Raw genomic sequence first — 18,950 nt, forward strand, 5'->3', positions numbered from 1 at the left:
TTCTACTCTTTTTTCACCATTCCCAATACTGTTGCCTGTAATTCCCTTTACAATGCTGTTCCTCTAATTTGTCTTTTTTTGTCAGGGTGCATATCACTATACATATAAATAATTCAGATATTTGTATCAGGTTTATTGTTATCTATTATCTTCTAATGGTACCTTTATAGTGAGCTTGTGTTCCTCTAATGAGAGCACAAGATGGTTTAGACAGTCTGCCAAGCGCTTTGCCACTTATATAAGTGCAGATAGCTGGTGCTTTCTAGTGCTGGTTCCTACATAAAATGTAAATGGGACATCCTCGTGCATGGAGATGGAGCATTGTACATGCATTCTGTAAATAGTTTTGTAGATGCAATTTATTCAGTGCATATTCTAGTATGAACCAGATGTTCTAGACACCCTCTTCACTGAAATATGGCACTGACGTACACAGCACTAGTTCACATATGCAGTATTGGCACGGGTTGTGATTTGATACTCCCAACCTTGGGGCTCTGGCCCCTTTTCAGTACTATAATGTGCTTATTTCATTCAACCAAGAGATCCTGTGGCTCATCACTATGTACACTTAATTATGGAATATGTGAGGTGATCCCTATTTCAGTTGCATTCTCCTGCTTAATAACTAGCCATCAGAGAAGCCGATTTGTGGCTGTGGTCCTCCACTCTTTTCGCAGATTTCAATGTTGCCTGATACCAGAAACTCCATTATTGGCTCTCATCAGGCAAATCGTGGCTGAGAGATGATCTTGCGCATCTAAACAGTAACAATTGTAGTGAATGCATTATGAAGATCAATCAGTGTCACATCAAATGTATGCTGTATTAAGTTTAAACCACTCAACACCAACCTGTCCTACTTCTATAAAGAACTGAAACACACATTTTCGGGTGTACCTTAAAGATTAACTTTCATGCCTATTTGATGTAAACTAAGTTCATCAGAATGTTATAGAGTACTTTCGGGTTTCACATAAAACGATCCATTGCATGTGCGACTAGGCCTGTGCCCTACAAATATATTAGATACTTAAATAAGTAGGACATTCTCATGCATGATGACCAGCCCACTCTGCATAGCTAAATGTAAGTTTTGGACCTGTCAGCAGGGCATTTATCTATGCACACAAATCAATTAACAATTAAGAATACCTACTGTTTTCAGGCAATTAGTAGTTACATGCTCTAGTGTTCTACAAATATGTATGCTCCAAAGCTACTGAGCAAGAACATGTTTTTATAGATGACTGAAACAGCACTGTAATGATGTTTTCTGCTGCTTTGTGCATCTTTGTGTGTACTAAAGACCTTTACATTTGGTCACTCTGTTATGTTTATTACAGCTGTGGAACAATTTTTTCCACTTGGGAGTTGGCTTCCTTACCCATGATTCACTTCAGCTGGAGAACTTCTCACAAGAAAAACGCAACAAGATCATCAAAAAGTAAGGTGGCACCCCAGGAGGCGTGGTGTAAAAATTGGAAGTGGGGTCTCGACAGGAGGACTGTCTTAGGTTTTCTATCCCAACCAAATTACAGTACCATTTTCACATAGATAAACAAGCACCTGATGTAATCTGATGCAAGCACCCCTAATTTGTGTTTTTTTAAAGTGTTAGAAAGCAAATTTGAAACAGTCAACCACAGAACTGAGGGGAACGATCAGGAAAAGGCAAATCTAAGAGATAGTCAGTTCGTAATATTTAATTGCAACTTGGTAGAAAAAAACTCAACATCAGCTCTAGCACCGGTACCCACAGTGATTTTCTTTTCTAATAGGTACTTATAACCACAGATTCTTCAACTTTTAAACCTCCCCAGTGCTGGACTGGATCCAGTAACTCCTGCAATAGCTCCTGCACAGTGACAGCTTTGGGTATCAGACTCAGCCCTGCCTCCCGACATGACAACAGAGCTGCCGCTATGTTCCACCCCTGCTTGCTGACATTTTCTGCACGCTTTGATGCTGATCCAGAGATTAGTTCTTTCAGTCTTCAAACTCTTTTCAAGACAGTTAAATAGAGGAAGTTGAACAGACAAAAAGTCCCTAAACTGAAGCAGACAAGTCCTAGGGCTGATCTCCAGAGCCCAGAAAGCACAAACACATACAAGTATATAATAAGTATATACTAGAGTATATACAAGAGGTTACGAATGCTCGACCTAAAACTCATAACAAGTCTCTTCGCTGGCTGGATGCTTCCATTCCAGTGAAAGGTCTCCTAATCAGAATTCTAAAAGGCCTGATTCTAGCTTTGTCATCCGACACTGATCTCATTCCAGTCCTGAAGTTGATATGGCTCATCTTCCATTAGACATACTCGTAATGGCTTCCAGGATTTCATCCGTGGTCAGAGGTTTATTTTGTGGTAGTCCATCATATTTCAGCCAGGCTGTTGTGTTACAATCTAGCTATTCAGATATGTGTTTTATCGAAGTGCTTTTCCGAAGTGTATATGTTTGAATAGTATTCTGTGAACACCCTAAATCAATATTTCATTAGAAGTTAGGTGAAGTACCCCGTTCCCATCTCTCATGCGTGGGATGATGTTACTTTTGGCGTGGTCTTTAAGTAGTCATGCCGGAGTTCTGCTCAGGCTCTCCCCATTGCCGTATTGGCTGGCCCTCACCTCTTCCCCAGAAAACATACTTCCAAGTCTTTTGCATCTCGATATGCCAATAGGGTTAGGTGTATTTTGGCCTGCTCGGCAAGGTCTATGTTTAAATTGGGTGCAGCCTCTAATAATTTAAGCTTTTTCTCCTATTTGCGCAACTGTGAGTGTATCGTCTACAGGGTGGTATCCCATTTGGCTATGTAGACCCCCTGTGGCATAGGTTTAAACTCTTCCTATACTGTGGAATGTGTATCCACCCAGTCTACATTCAGTGCAAAATATTCTCTAATTGAACAGGATAACTCTGCTCTAAATACGGTGTTCTCCAACTCAAGGGGTGGAAATTTCCAGGAGATCCCATGCTCCACACGTCATGGAGGTGTGAGCTGCAGCATCACCAATTAATGTTCTGATAGTGCACAAAGAAGATACTCCTGTGCAACTATCTAATGTGGGACACGCACAGCCAAGAATATATCCTGGAAAATGAGTTGTGCACTATATAATACTATAAATAGGCCAACATCTCTGCAGACATCTCACTTCACGTGTCTTGAAAGTCTGATATTTCCATGTCACATCTCAGCACTTCCAGAATATCTATAGAGGGATAGGTTATCTATCAGGATCTGTCCTTCTGAGTGTCTAGGACAAATATGAAATTCCCATCACCTATAATATTGTGGTCCATATTTTGTTGGCATATAATATCTGATTTCAAAATATGCGCCAAGAGTTCCTGTATTAGATACATACACATTGATAATTGTTATAGGGAATAGCATATCTACCTCCAGGATCTCTAAGTGCTCATTGATGTTTATACTCCACACATCTTCATATCAAAATGGCCAGCCAGCAAATAGGAAATATAGGAGGCAAAGTTGCACTTATCGCCCTATTTGTTAGAGAGTCGACAAGAGTCATTATCTCACAGGTGCGTTTCTTGTAGCAGTGTAAAGGAAATGGCATATCTGTCCAATTATGCCTGTACTATTCTATTTTTTTAAGGTTATTCAAACTTTTAATGTTCCATGAAATAGCATCAGTAGACGTATGTGTATGTGACCTTGTTACCATTTGCTGTCACCACAAAAGTTTTGTGTTACTCCCATTGTTTATTTCAAAGGGCCCAATTGCATGTAGGCATGGATCAGAATGTCTTAGTATCTGTGTTATTAAACAACCCAACCATCCCCACATGGAGGTCCCAGACTTTCAGTGTCCAAAGCAATTTGATAACAAGGAAATCAGTTAATATACCCGAGCTAACAAACCCATATTGAAGATAAAATTGACAACTCATCGAGTTACACACAAGTGGCTGCAGAATGCTGCATCTCCCACAAGGGATATTATACCTGTATCTTCCTGAATTGTCCGGCTCGGCATGCTAACATGCAGAGCTCCATAACCTATATATATGATCATCTTTAACCTGCCACCTTTAATGCAGGATACTGTCCAGTAGTTTTACGTTTGCAGTCGGTCGAAGGCATCACTCTACTTCATTTGTCACAGTTTGATCAATTTTTGCCTCTGTCGTCTGAAGTCAAGTCCTTTGGGGTCGCAATGACTTGTGCATCCTTTCTTTCAAAACTGGTGTCATCCTTCCATTGCGTGCCTCGTGTTCTCTTTTCTGTCACATCCCTGTAAGGAGGAGGAAAAGATACACCAGATGAAACTATGGTGGTCCCTTAGCTCCCACATTGCGAGGACATAGGGGTACTGGGTTGACAACCATCTTTTTGGTGGATTTGTCGACTTGAAAAAAGCAAGGTCAAAGTGGCTTTTTCATTGAACCAGCATTAACTGGAGGTGATGGAGAACAAGTAGTGTCTGAGGAAGAGGATAATACATTGAACATTGATGTTCTTTATTTTCTGCAATCAACTATCTTTTGATTAGCTTGTAAAACTAGATCAATAAGAGTAGCAGTAGATGTGGGTCTGTTCACAAATCCAGATCCAGCACGTTTTAGGTCTTCTCTTAGACCATGATGCATCTATGTCATCTTTCTATTGAGCCACACATAAATATTGTTGAAACTAAACAAATAATAATAATAGCTTGAGAACCTTGTCCTGATGATAATAAACCTAAATCAGCCTATTGTTTAGTCTTTTACCTGTCAATGAACCCCACAAACTGAGTTATAAACTTCACACAATTGAATAAACATGAACTATTCTTTAGTATCAATGCCGTAGCCCAATTTAAGATATCTCTTGTCAAATAGGACAAGCTAAATTAGACTTTTGCCACTCCTTTGGTAAACTATAGTGGCATTTGAATGAAATGCAATTGACTTTTTGCTAAAAAAAAAGACTTAAGAATTGCTTCGGATCACCACCATACTTTTCAGGAGGTGCCAGTTATATTCCAGGAGCACTGGATTCCAGGAGTGGAGCATTAGAAGAACTACAATCACTTAATGTGAGGTGAGAGAAAGAAAATTACCAAATGAGAGCTCTTATTGTTGTAGGTAGTGTCGGCGCGTTCTTACATTGTAACTGATTTAATTTATCCAACAACATGCCTCTTTCACTATCAGCAGCTATAAGTTCTCTATGTGTTTTCTGTTACTTGCGTCATGCTCTGCACTACCAGTTGGATCCATCTTTTGGCCTGGCAAATTCTCGCGACTGTAGCTCCTACCCTAGCCCGAGTATGTGAACATGAACATGCCACAAACGGAGTTTAGTATTACAGGTCTTTAGTCATCGGTGTGTAACCGTGAAGTGAACATCCTATATCATGAATTCTATTACCCACACCCACGCACTTACGTCACTGTTCTATTGAGTCTGTCAGGAACCAAAAGGGTACCTTCATCTCTAACTCAAAAGATACTACACTGACTATGGCTAGAATTGGAATCCGAGCAGATAAGCCCAAGCCTCCATGAAGCCTAAGATCCTTTGTGCTCATCTAATAACATTAAGCCCTTAGAATCAGGCCCTAAAGAAACAGGGTACAGGGAAGCGGGAAAGAAGAAAAACTAGAGTGTCAGCCCTATGGTGCCTTATCACCACCAGTAAGTGAAATATACAAAATGCATTCATCATGTCCATCAACTTTATTTCAGCTTTATTAAACCATAAAAGCAAGACATAAAATAGTACAATGTTTATATAAAATGAAGTGTTAGTTATTCTAATAGTTTAATCCGAGATATTTGCAAAATGGTTTACAATTTGAATACATCCGCCTACCTCTTACTATCAGTTTGGAAAAATTCGAAATCATAAAACCACGTCAAATAGGCTTTATTCAGTTTCTTCAGCGGAAACCATGAAAGCAGAATACAAATATAAAAAAGTTGATATTTACTATTACAATACTAATCGTATACAGAGTATTCAAATATACAGCACTCTTGTTCAGAAATTAATTTCTTTCAGCAACAATCACTATCGTTAAAAGTAATTTATCGAAAAATACAGACACTTTTACATCACCAAAAATGTATAATCTGATGGTCTTTCTGCAATTGATTACACTCTTTAAAAACCTTACCATAGACAATATTATATACCCGTTGGATAACAACTGAAGGAATCAAAATGCTGGGAGACATTGCCTATAAACCCAAGCAACCTTAATCACTTGGATGCTAAGGCTATTTTATGACTTCAATGTAATTTCCATTGAAATCAATGGAAACTCCATGACGAGCTGGGCTCGTCATGAGCGTCGAAGGGGTTAAAATCTGTAAAACCCAATTTGTTCTCATTTTTTCATAAAAAAAAACAAAAAAGCTCAAGATGAATTGTTGTCTACTGTGACATACCGTCACAGGGACATTTATAAAGGGAACATGACCAACCATTTATATCAGGAAAGCTTGTTAGGCGATGAAAAATGCCCGACCTAAAACGGTTTAAGACCAATCTGTCCTATGTCCCTTCTAGGAGTTGTAAATGTTTTTATGTCGTAAGTGGTCAAGATCATGTGATTGTTACAAACACTCGGCTTTAATAAGTCCAATGATAATCTAAGAGTCTCCAGTAACATCATGCACTCTCTTTTAGGATCTTTTCTGCTGATGTGATCTTGGAATTCCGACTGTTCATAATATTCCGGATGACCTTGGTCACTCATGAAACCTTTGATATACTTCATCCAAGGTGTATCCACTGTAATTTGAGACACTCCCTTATAATATATCTCTTAAGGGTGGTTTTCTCTGAAGACCAGATCTTGTGCCGTAAAATAATTGACTGTCTTAATTATATCTGATAGATAAGGTAGCCCCAGCTCTGCATGTCATACATACAAACACCTAGTCCCTGGTATAATGAGTCTCTTGCAGAACTGAAGAAATCTTGCCGAAAAACAGAGAGGGAATGGAGACGATCATATGACCCTGCTCTGAAAACCCGGTATTTTACTGAGCTGAAAATTTATCATAGAGCTATCTGCAGAGCTAGAGCTGCATTCTACGCTCATGAATTTGCTACCAGCACCAACCGCTCAAAGCTGATTTTCAAGGTACTGAAGGACCTTATGAAAAACAGATCCTCATCAGAGGCGATTTGCACAGATTCACATTGTGATAAATTGGCCTCCTTTTTTGTGGAGAAAGTGGAAAAAATATATCACGGGTTCGATACATTCTACCAGGATCAAGAAGCCACTGTCTCTGATACGTCGGATCATGAGCCCTTGGCTATCCTACCTGAACTGTCGGTTGAGGCCTTCGACAGATTCAGCCTCAGGGTCAAGTCAGGCTCCCCTGCGGACCCGTTAAAGCCAGCCTTCATTAATACACTTTCCCTGCTGTGTCGCAACCCTATATTGGATCTCATTAATATGTCTCTGTCTTCTGGTACAGTACCTGCGGCCTGGAAACAGGCAGTGGTTACTCCCATATTAAAAAAAGCTAACTCTGACCCCCGACTGCCAGAAAACTACCGACCTATTTCCCTGTTGCCTTGGATTGCTAAAGTAACAGAAGCTCACGTCAACTCGGTTCTGTCTGAGCATCTGGTTCGTAACCAGATTCTGGACCCCAGTCAGAACGGCTTCCGGTCAGGACACAGTACCGAGACGGCACTACTTTACATCTTGGAACATCTTCGCCAGGTACTTGACTCAGGTCATACTGCAGCGCTTATACTTTTAGATCTAAGCGCTGCCTTCGATACTGTGTCCCACCAAATACTTATCCAACGCTTACAGGAGGCGGGAGTGACGGATGTCGCTCTCCAGTGGTTTCGGTCCTTTCTGGCTGACCGTACTTTTAAAGTGGCCATACCACCTGGCCAATCCGCCACCTATCCCCTGAAGATGGGGGTACCACAGGGATCTTCGTTGAGCCCTACAATGTTCAACCTCTATGTGAAACCGTTGGCTGGTGTCGTCAAACAGTGGGGTCTTACGATGGCCTCATATGCGGACGACACACAGCTAGCGGTGACACTTAGTGGAGACCCCGAGGTGGCGGCTCCGAGATTCCGTGCGGGTCTCTTGGCAGTAGCCAGCTGGCTTCGCACCAACTGCCTCCAGTTGAATGCCACCAAAACGGAGGTGTTGGTTCTAGGGAAGCACGCTGAGCTATGGGGTAACCAGTGGTGGCCGTCAGAGCTTGGTGTCACTCCTATTCCAGTGGCTGGAGTGAGAAATCTGGGAGTCTGGGTGGACTCTGCGCTCACCTTCAGGGACCACACCAAGAGGGTGGCTGCCACGTGTTATGGAATATTGCGTGGTATTAGGCCAGTCCTAAAGTACTTTGATCCCCCTACCAGACAGCTTGTAGTTCAGGCCTCAATACTATCGCGGCTGGACTACGGCAGTTCACTGTTGTTAGGGGTGAATCAAGCGGAGGCCTCTAGGCTCCAAAGAGTACAAAATGCCGCGGCACGAGCCATTGTGGGCCTTCCCAGACACTGTTCAGTGTCTGGTACCATCACAGCCTTGCATTGGCTCCCGGTCAGACAGCGAATCAAGTTCAAGGCGCTGTGTCTGGCCTTCAAAATTCTGAAATCTTCTTCGCCACCGGCACTTGCCAATCTACTCTTGCCCTATGTGCCTTCGAGATCCTTAAGATCTGAGGGGCTACATCTGGCTGTCTGTCCGCGATTTAAGTTGAGCAGGATGGGTGGCCGCTCTTTTAGGGTGCTAGCGGCAGGCCTATGGAACTCGCTTCCGGTACACATCCGAGCTCTTGAGGATATGTTCGCCTTCAGGCAGGCGATTAAAACTTTCCTGTTTCCAGTGTCTAGCTAACTTTTTTTTCTTATTGTGTGTTATGTTACAGCGTCTGTCAAAGCGCCAGGACGCCCCTTTGCTGGGGCAGCTGTGCGCTATAAAATATAAATAACATAACATAACATAACATAACATAGGTGGAACATCCCCCTAGAATAGCTAGTAAAAATATTAAAAAGGCATTCTCCACCAGTTGTAGGGGCTGTCATTCATATTAGCCCGATACACCAGTTCCATAGATAGCAGTTGTTACACACCTAGCCTTAAATATGTTTATTTGATCTACAAGCGTATTTTTGCCCAGCTTCCTTTAAAAAGTAGCCTAGGCTGCCATAGCTTTAAAAAACAACAGCTTTTCTTGATTTGATTTCCTGACTTCACAAGCCATTCTGGTCAAACAAGATACCCAGGTATGAAAATGTCTTGGTGAAGTCAATCTTCTTATTGTCTACGAGAATATCCTTGCACTGTAAGTTCCTTTTCCCGCATTTCATTATGAAGGCCTTCAATTTATTTACTTGCCGCCCCAAGTTCTGCATGTAAGTAGTGAAACTTGTTATTAGACATTGGAGCCCCAGCTGAGTGCATGCCATCAGCACTGCTTCATCAGCATAGAGGAGGGCAGGTATTGGGCGATGTCCAATTTGTCGTGGATCCCGCCACTGATCAGACAATGTCTGGCCTAAACTGTTAAAATATAATGTAAAAAGAAAGGGGGCCAAAACGCATCCTTGTCTAACCCCTCTCTCTATGCTGAACGATGTGGTGCACTCACCCATAGCCCCATAATTGACCCTTGCTTTGATGCCAGTATATAATTGCCTCAGGAAATCTAATAGAGGTGGCTCAATGCCTACATCGGACATTTTAATCCATAATATATAGTGCTCCACACAATCAAAGGCCGATGATATGTCAACAAATGCCAAAAACAGTCTACCCTGTTTGGCCAGCATTTGTTTCCGATAAATAAGTTCCGATTAAGTCCCTGCTCCACTGAACCAAGACCTGGTCAAAAACAAAATTGCAGCTCCGATCAGATTTAATTGGCTTCCGCCCAGTCTTGAAGCTTATTTAGTACAATGCATCCTGCCACCTTAACCAAGTAATGACATTGATTAGTAACGTGTGCAACCAGCCTACAAACTGCTAATTATTTATCAGTGATTATTAAATATTGTACAACAGCCAGGGTCTTGTAAGAAGAATTATGGCCTGGTGTCATAAGAATACGCACAATGTTTTGGCGCCTATTACAAAGAGCTAGAAGTGTATAAACAGAATGGGAAAGTGCATAAATCATGGAAATTGAAGAAACAGTGGAATATTAAACCTTATGAGGGGTTTTCAGAGGATTCATCAAGTTTCCTTGATCTGATTCTCTAGGCCCAGAGTAGGCATAGAAGTGGCACATACAAGTTGTTCAGTAGTGTCACACCTCATGAGTCTATCAGCCTCCCAAAAAAGAATTATGCCTACTAGCCTACAGACAAGGGCAATCTGCCTTTTTCTTGGGGTCAGTATACTGGACAAGGATAGAGAAAGTGATCCTCTGACTCTGAAAGCGTCGAGCAGAAGGACCGTCAGCTGAGAAGTTAGATGCCTTGTCCCATTTTGATATGAATGATTTAAGCGGAAGATTGCGGTTCTGAACCTAATATATTTATATAAGTTAGTAGCATGACTAGGACAGATCCTATCTAATTAGGGCTCAAAACTGGGGCTACATTTATGCTGGAGATATTTGCAGTAAGATCCTCCTACTTTTGGTCATTCCAGAGTTTAACTAACCTGTATTCTCAAAAGGTTTTCTTCACTCTATTGACTGTGTCTTTGTGCATTACCGATGGAATAAGCCAAATTTGTTCCATTTTAATGGAAGTGTAAAGAATGTTAATCTTACCAAGGCATTGGGTACGGGCTTCTGTTTAGCTCAATAAGTTCAATTAAGGTGTCAAGATAAAGGGCTAATTCAGGTGTTGTCCAGATTCATATTCAAGACTTCAACATCTTTAAGGTTACTACAGAGTCAACCTTACTCTGTGCTATATCAAAGTGAATGGGGAACAAAGGGTTGCTTGGGGGCAGATCAAACAAAGGTCTGATAAATTTGTTTTCTGCGCAAGCACCAGTGGAGAGTTATCAGCATTATCCCCTAGCCCTGCACCATAACTGGGCCCAGCAAATGCATTTAAATGTGAACACACTTTAGAGATAGATATTCAGTTATATATAAAATCATTTATTCCACTCACCACCTGGAGGCTATTTGACGGCTTTAACAACAGGCTGAATCCAGAGGGTCTAGGCTGGAAGGAGCTCAATGTTGTAGAGTGAGAGGTAAGTAGCAGCAGTATAATGATTCTTGCCTAGCCAAGCTACCTGCAGGAACATGAGAAAATAGCAAAGTTGCAAATGGGAGGGAAGCTGGCTGCGAAATTAAGCAAGCAAGCTCGCCAACAGTTGCCAGGTGACTTTTGCTTCAGAATAAAACTCTATAATACTGCTCTACCTAGTGTGACCCTGAAGGGGACCTAGTTACAACTTTGCCTTGGTGTGACCCTTACTCCCTACGCCAGGACTCTCCACCTTCTTGGAATGGTTAGAATGCCAGTATTTGCATTCATGTCTCCCCAACCTCCATATCCTTAACAGCCATGGCACCATGTCACCCTTTGGTTACTGAATCTCTTGTAGATCCACAGCCCTGAGACCTGTTCTTGAGTAAATCTTGCTAAAAATATAAAAATTCACTGAAATGAGCATTGCATTGGGTGTGCAAAATTTTGTTTCTCTGGCAGTTGCACGAGGCATGAGTAATGGATACCATAGCTAATCATAAGTTGCAAATTGCACTGGTGTTCCAGTTTTTTATTTGTAACCATAAATGTAGTTTAAACTTGTACTTTAAGTGTATTGCTGCAGTTTGATTTAAACATATATTTATCATGAAACGTAGTGACATGTCTGTGCACGTACACACTAAAATGATACACAAGTTAGCCTGCCTAAATAGTTTGTAAAACACACAAGAGTGAGGTTTCTTTAGCAAAATGTAGTGTTATGGGGCAAACACAAATGTGAGCTTTTGATACTTAAACAATAGATATTTTTTACGTAATTCAGTAGTTCTTTGATTAGCAACATCAAAAAGATGAAATGCTGAGTTATCACTGCTGGGATTCAAACCCTGTGTTCAGCAGACTTGACTCAGAATGCTTAGCCCATTCATTTTTTATGATTTCTCCTTTCAGAGGACAAGCATAAGGTAAACGTAAAAAAAAATGTAAAAGAAAATGGAACACAGAGCAGAAAGATTCACTGTGAGCCACATTTCTAGTTTAATGGTGGAAAGTCTTGTACATAAAATTCATAGTTACTTCTTCTCCTATTAAATAAATATATATGTATTTTTAGGTACGGAGATATGAGGAAACAGATTGGCTTCAAGATCAGAGATATGTGGTTTAATCTAGGTAAGTATTATACAAAGTTCGCTAGTGATTTTATTGCATGTACAACACATTGTCCTTTCTTGGGCATGCCCTTGGAATGTTTATTCTGGGAGTTGGAGTGTCATGGTTTTGTAGAAAGCAGGGGCGGTTCCTCCATAGGAGCAGAGGAGTGTCACACCTCTCTCCCCCTCCCCAAAAAAAACACACACACTCCTGTAGAAAGAGTGGAAAATAAAATGGTAATAAACTATTTTATTACCATGTTCTTTTTAACTTTGCCGAACGGAGTGTGGGGGCAGGGCCAGCGCATCATTTCTGCGAAGTGGAGAGGTCCCTTCAGTATGAATTGCACATGTAGGTTTAGCCGGCTACCTTGCTACGGTCAAACTGACATGCGCAGACTCTTCAGCCCAGCTGTCTTAGACAGCTTAGTTGTAGAGCAGGCACAGACGTTGCCTCACGCTCGAGGAGACTGAAACCAAGGACTGGAGAGCATCATGGTCGTGCTGCAGGAGAAGGTAAGCAAACATTTTATTTTTCTTCCCTGTAATTTTTTATGTAATGTCATTATGTATGTATGTATGTATGTATGTTTATTTTAATGTTCATTGCCCCAACCACCACTGGTAGAAAGAAACAAACAAACATGCCTATTCAATACCTAAAGCTAGCAATGGCAAAGCTAATAGATTTAGTCATGGGATATTCCCAAAATACTAAATCATGGTTACTCCATTTACCTACGTAAAATGTGGATAGCCGTTGAAACGGTTGTGGTATGTTAGATTATAGTAATGTGTGGTATGCCATGTTTTTGTATGCTGTTATAGTACAATATGGTATGCTATGTTGTCAGCCTTTGACACTGACAGAGAATAACGAAGAATAAATGGCATGTCGCAAGTGCTATGTTGCCTTCAAAAGAGCCCAGTTTTCATTTGTGTGTTGCTGCATGTGAAAGAAGCTGCATCTTTGACACACCTATTCTGTGGCTTCATTCAGCGTGCCTAAAATCTGTTGATGTATTTTCAAGTTAATTACTAGTACCTCCACTCAAGTATCTTCCAATTGAAACATGAACTCTATCAATGTAGAATGATGGAGACTCCTCTCTCTCTTATTTCAGGCCCTCACAAAATCAAGTTTATCCCTGCTATGGTTGGTCCCATTCTGGAGGTCACCCTGGTTCCTGAACCAGAGCTGCGTAAAGCCACCATTCCCATCTTCTTCGACATGATGCAGTACGAGTTTAACTTCAGCGGCAACCACAACTTTCATATGGTGAGGACTGGTAAATCCACAATGTTTAACTGGAAAGGGAGTGTTGATCCAGAGAAGGGTGAAATGCCAGAAAGCTAGATAATGGAAAGTGGAGAAAGCAGCAGCTAAAGCTATATTTGTTTCTCTGAGGACCTCTCAATGATAGGGAGATGTTCTTTGAATGTATATAGATGAGAATAGGGAAAAAGTACACTTCTAAAGATTCAAAGTTAAGTGTTTAGACCTTAAATGGGGTACAGTACAGAGAAGTGTATGGTTAGGTTTAAGTGCTAAATGAAGTCATCTAACATAAAAAGCACAGTATTATGGGCCTCTAGCTTTACCTTCCCTTCTCAGGTCTGGCTTTGAGTGGGGCAAATATGGCTTGTGGTTGCATAGTCAGAAGTTGCTGGCAAACTACAAAACTGTGGGCCTGATTCACAAAGGGTCCCGGCACTCGAGGCGGAAGGCCAACAGTCGTGGGAAATCTCACTCTGGGCATCCCAAGTGTGGAGACACCCCCTCAACTGTCAGGCCTCCACCACAAGTGTGGAGGGCCATTGTGAGGTAAGGCATATCTAGATGCTACTCTACCCCAGTTACTCAACTGTAAATTGTCAGTGCTTGAAGACAGTTTCCCAGAATATCGGCATGATGATTAGCCAAAGTTCCTAAGCCTTTCTTATATTGCATAATTCATCCCTCTGTCCATAGACTTTCAGCGATCCCTTGTCTACGTAGGTTACTGCTTTGTATTGCTATAGAATTAGACATGAGGGTTGGGTAATCTGCTAACATTTATAGATTGCTTTGCTAACTCTTCTCAAGATACTACACTACTGATTAGAGGCAAACAATCTACTAAGTGACATACTCTTGTGTCCTAATATGCTAGAGTTATATCATAGTAACATCTAAAATAAGAAAAATATTTCAACTACTCATTGGAGAGACAACACACTGAATTGTAGAATGTATCCACTTCGGGGTGGTTTCCATGATGGAGACCTCCTAGAGAGTGAGAGCAGAGCTTGAGTTGTGTTTGCGACTCTGAGCCCTGAGGTTATAAAACACCTTTTTTGGGTTCGTATTAACCTATAAATTCATATTGTGTAATCTAAGTGATTTCCCACCGCTGAACCAACCATCATAAACCAGATTTGAAGTCTGTGAAGATCGATATGTCCCCTTCCTCATATATAAAGGGCTCCATTTGTCCTTTCCGATCACTCATTTACGTATAAATACATGCATAATAGTAAGAAGCAGATGTTTTACCCACTTTGTCTGGGAAATTTCAATACTACTCCACTTTCATCCGGATTGCTTTGCCCCTTCCCATGTATCAGTATAATTCCATCTGAAAGAGAGACGTTTGTGATAGATCCCTTACCTTAGAATATCCCCAGGCATCAGACTAGATCCGGAAAGTTTTGCTAGCAGTACCCATGCGCGTCAGTGGGTGGCGTCGTGCGGCTCCGCGTCATTCGCTGGCATTGTATGCACCGAGATGACATCACGGAGACCACTTAGGTGCCACCCATGCGCGCTGACGTCCGTTCTTTCTATTCTGCGCCAGTAAGCGCAGCTCGGGGTAGAGCATTTACCTCAGCCATTTTGCAGGACCTTCCGTCGCAATATGTCGGTGGCGGAACCTCAAGACGTCTGTCTCTACTGCCTGGAGCGCGACCATGACTCCCGGTATGGTCTGGACTGTAGGGCTATGGCCCTGAAGGCCTTGAGGGAGCGGCGCCGGAAACTGCTTGAAGATTGTCACCATTCGAGGGCCAGGGGTCGTTCCTGTGACCGCTCGTGGAGCCGTCATCACCGCTCCTCGGGATCCAAGTCCTCACCCTCGGATTCGGGTAAAAGACAACACAAAAAGAAGTCGAAGAAGCGTTTTCGCTCTCCGACGTCTCCTAGTCGGTCCTCGGATGCGGACGAGGGGGACAGGGGCTCCGCCGCGGCCTACCCGCATTACCCAGGACCGTCGACGACTCCTGCACAAATGCAAGAATTCCTTGCTGCCATGGTCCGCCTGTTTAGGCCTCAGGCTCCGCTGGTACGCCTTCGGGCCCCATGGTCCTGTGTCGGGATCCTGCTGCTCTGTTGACACCTCCGGCGGATCCAGCCCTTGCGCCGCCTGTGGCTTCGGCCCTGGTGCCACAGGATCCTGCGCCGCTGGCTCCGTCCATGGCACCACGAGGTCCCGTACTGCCGGCTCCGGCGCCACCCTCTGCTCCGCTGGCGGCGTAGCAGTGGATACGGCTGGTTCCGCCTCCACCCCGGGTTCCTGGACGGTTTTGTCCCTGCCTGGGATTCGAATTGGGACACGCTGCCGGCTCGGCGCGGCCAGCGCCGTTCCTGGCACCGTTTCTTCCCTCCCCAATCCCTGCCCCGCTGCAGAGGCCTGTCCCAACTGCACCAGCGGTGGAGGACGATTGGGAGGTGTCCGAAGACCCTCTTGCTTGTCAGTGTGATTCTGAGCAGGACTGGGTGGACGACTTGGGGGAGGCCGGCGCCTTGACATCTCCTCTGATCCAGGGTTTGTCTCTCCCCCGCCCACTATGGAGGAAGGTGCCTCGTATACTGTGGTGCTCCGTCGGACAGCTGAGGTCCTTAACCTCGATCTCCCCACGGTGACCCTTAAGACTAATCTCTTTACGGAGGTGCTCCAGTCAGCATTCACTTCATCGGAGGCACTGCTGCCCTTTAACGATGCCCTCACTGAAGTCTTGTTGGGCACTTGGTTGCGGCCAGCCACAGGGGCTCTTGTGGATTAAAACGTCGCCAGGCGTCATCGCCCGGCGCCAGGTGACCCTGCCTTTCTGACCACCCACCCCACACCTGAGAGTCTAGTCATTCAAGCTTCGACGTCCAAGAGTGCTTTTCCCATGGCTCCGCGGGATAAGGACTCTAAGAAGTTGGAACAGTTTGGCAAGCGGTTGTTCTCTTCGGCCAGCTTAGGGCTTTGGTCGGTGAACACCGCGTGCCTTTTGGGATGCTATTCCCACACGGTGTGGGATACTGTTGCTAAGGGGTTGCCTCAGTGCCCGGAGGAGGTCCAGACTGTGCTATCTCAGGCTGTGGCTGTGGGGAAAGACATTGCTAGGTTCACCATTTGTTGTGGCTTGGACACCGCGGACTCCCTCGGTAGAGCTATTTCCACGACCGTGGCGCTTTGATGCCACGCCTGGTTGCGGTCCACCGGGTTCTCCCTGTACGTCCAGGGCTCGCTCATGGACATGCCCTTTGACGGCACTCGCCTGTTTGGTGATAAGGCCGACACTGCACTGGAGCATTTTAAGGATTCTTGGGCTACGGCAGAGTCTTTGGGCCTTTCCACCACGCGTCCGGCCATGTCTACTTTTCATTCCTTTCGTGGCCATGGCAGAGGCGCCCCAGCCCACTCGTTCAGCCAAAAGCCTGCGCAGAACCAAACTCAGTGTGCCCGTGGGCGTGGAAGCCATGGTAGGCCATGAGCCTTTTCAGTTTGCTGTGCTCCCCTTTGGCCTTACCAGTGCCCCTGTGGTGTTCATGAAAGTGATGGCGGTGGTCGCTGCTCACCTGGGCAGGTCAGGGGTGTCAGTATTCCCCTACCTCGACGACTGTTGTCTTGGAGGGCAGTGCATGACACTTGTAGTGGTGGCTCACGAATCTCGATTGGGTCAATGGCGGATTCCCTCTCTCTTCCCCAACCGGAGCACACAGTGGTGATGGATGCGTCCATCCTGGGATGGGGAGGCCACTTCGGAGAGGCGGAGATCAGAGGCCTCTTGTCTCTGGTGGAGTCCTGGCTCCATATTAACCTTTTGGAGCTTCGGGCGTTCCGACTTGCACTGAAAGCATTCCTTCCCTCTGTTCGGGGAAGTGTAGTGCAGGTGTTCACGGACAACACTATCGCCATGTGGTATTGCAACAAAAAGGGCGGGGTGGGGTGGGGTACTGGACCCTATGTCAGAAGGCTCTGCGCCTCTGGACATGGCTGGAACAACAAGGCATTACTCTGGTGGTTCAACACCTGGCAGGTTCTCTGAACACCAGGGCAGACGAACTCAGCCGTCGGTGCATGATGGATTACGAATGCCTGAACTCAGACGTGGCACAAGGTCTCTTTCTGCAGTGGGGAGAGCCTTGGTTAGATCTATTCGCCACCGAAGAGAACGTGCAATGTCATCAATTCTGCGCATTGGAATTTCCAAGGCGGCACTCGATCGGCGACGCTTTTCATCGCGAGTGAAGCTGGGGTCTGTTGTACTCCTTTCCGCCTATACCACTTCTGCCCAGAGTGCTGAAGAAGATTCGGCGTGACCGGGCCCAAGTCATTCTTGTGGCTCCGGATTGGGCACGAAGATACGGGTATCCAGAGCTACTCAGCATGGCGACCGATCCCCCGATCCGACTGCCTCTTCGGGAGGATCTTCTCTCGCAGCAGCAGCGGACGGTTCTCCACCCGAACCTGCCCAGCCTCCACCTCCATGCGTGGAGATTGAGCGGCGACAGTCGACAGCTTTTGATCTTCCTCCCGAAGTCTGTGATGTCATTCTGGTAGTCAGGCGTCCCTCTACAAAAACGGTATATGCCTGCAGGTGGAACACGTTTGTGGCATGGTGCACAGCAAAGGCTGTGAATCCCCTTTCTGCTAGGCCTGGGTGGTAAATTACGTTCCGCATGCGGAATTTGGATAATTTCGCGTTCTGCTGAGAATGCGAAATTGCCCAAAACTCTGCGTTCCGCGACTTCGCAAAATGTTTTGCATGTTCGCATTCTCAAAATGCGTGTCCGCAAGATATTTCCCCACAAGCATGCACACAGCAATTGCAAACAGGCAAAAAGCATCGCGAACAAGCAATTCCGCGTGTTTGCGGAATTTCTGAGTATTCACGGAGATTTTTTTACCGTTTCGTGGAGATTTGCGTAACGCGATTACGCAAATTCTGCCCACCCCTACATTCTGCCCCTCTTTCTGAACTCCTTCTATTCCTTCTTTCTTTGGCCCAGCAGGGCTCTGCTCTGGGCACTATCAAAGGTTATCTTTCGGCAATATCCGCCTTTCTACGACTTCCTGATCAGCCTTCTCTTTTTAAGTCCCCGGTTGTTAACCGCTTTCTGAAAGGCATAACGCACACGTCTCCTCCCGTGCCGTTCATCATGCCACAAGCAATGGGACTTAAACCTTGTCTCAACATATCTGATGTGTGCTCCCTTCGAGGCCCTTCATAACTGCCCTTTACATCTTCTCACTCTAAAGATGGCTTTCCTGGTATCTATCACCTCTGCCAGAAGAGTGATGAGCTCCAGGCTCTTTCTTCTAAACCTCCTTTCCTTTCTGTTCATCCATACAAGGTGGTTAAGAGGACCTGTACTTCTTTCTTGCCTAAGGTTGTCACTCCCTTCTACATCGG

The 18,950-nt window shown here is 44.4% G+C and overlaps 1 protein-coding gene across 1 annotated transcript in view; it reads left to right on the forward strand.

Moving 5' to 3' along the window:
• DOCK5 (dedicator of cytokinesis 5) overlaps nucleotides 1-18,950 on the forward strand; it is an 852,732-nt gene that overhangs the window by 601,366 nt on the left and 232,416 nt on the right. Inside the window, exons 31-33 of the mRNA XM_078666602.1 lie at nucleotides 1,347-1,447; nucleotides 12,248-12,306; nucleotides 13,412-13,566. Of these exons, the coding sequence (XP_078522728.1) occupies nucleotides 1,347-1,447; nucleotides 12,248-12,306; nucleotides 13,412-13,566 (315 nt within the window). The remainder of the gene's footprint in view (nucleotides 1-1,346; nucleotides 1,448-12,247; nucleotides 12,307-13,411; nucleotides 13,567-18,950) is intronic.

This window comes from Lissotriton helveticus, chromosome 11 (assembly GCF_964261635.1).
Source record: "Lissotriton helveticus chromosome 11, aLisHel1.1, whole genome shotgun sequence".
Taxonomy (NCBI): Eukaryota; Metazoa; Chordata; class Amphibia; order Caudata; family Salamandridae; genus Lissotriton; species Lissotriton helveticus.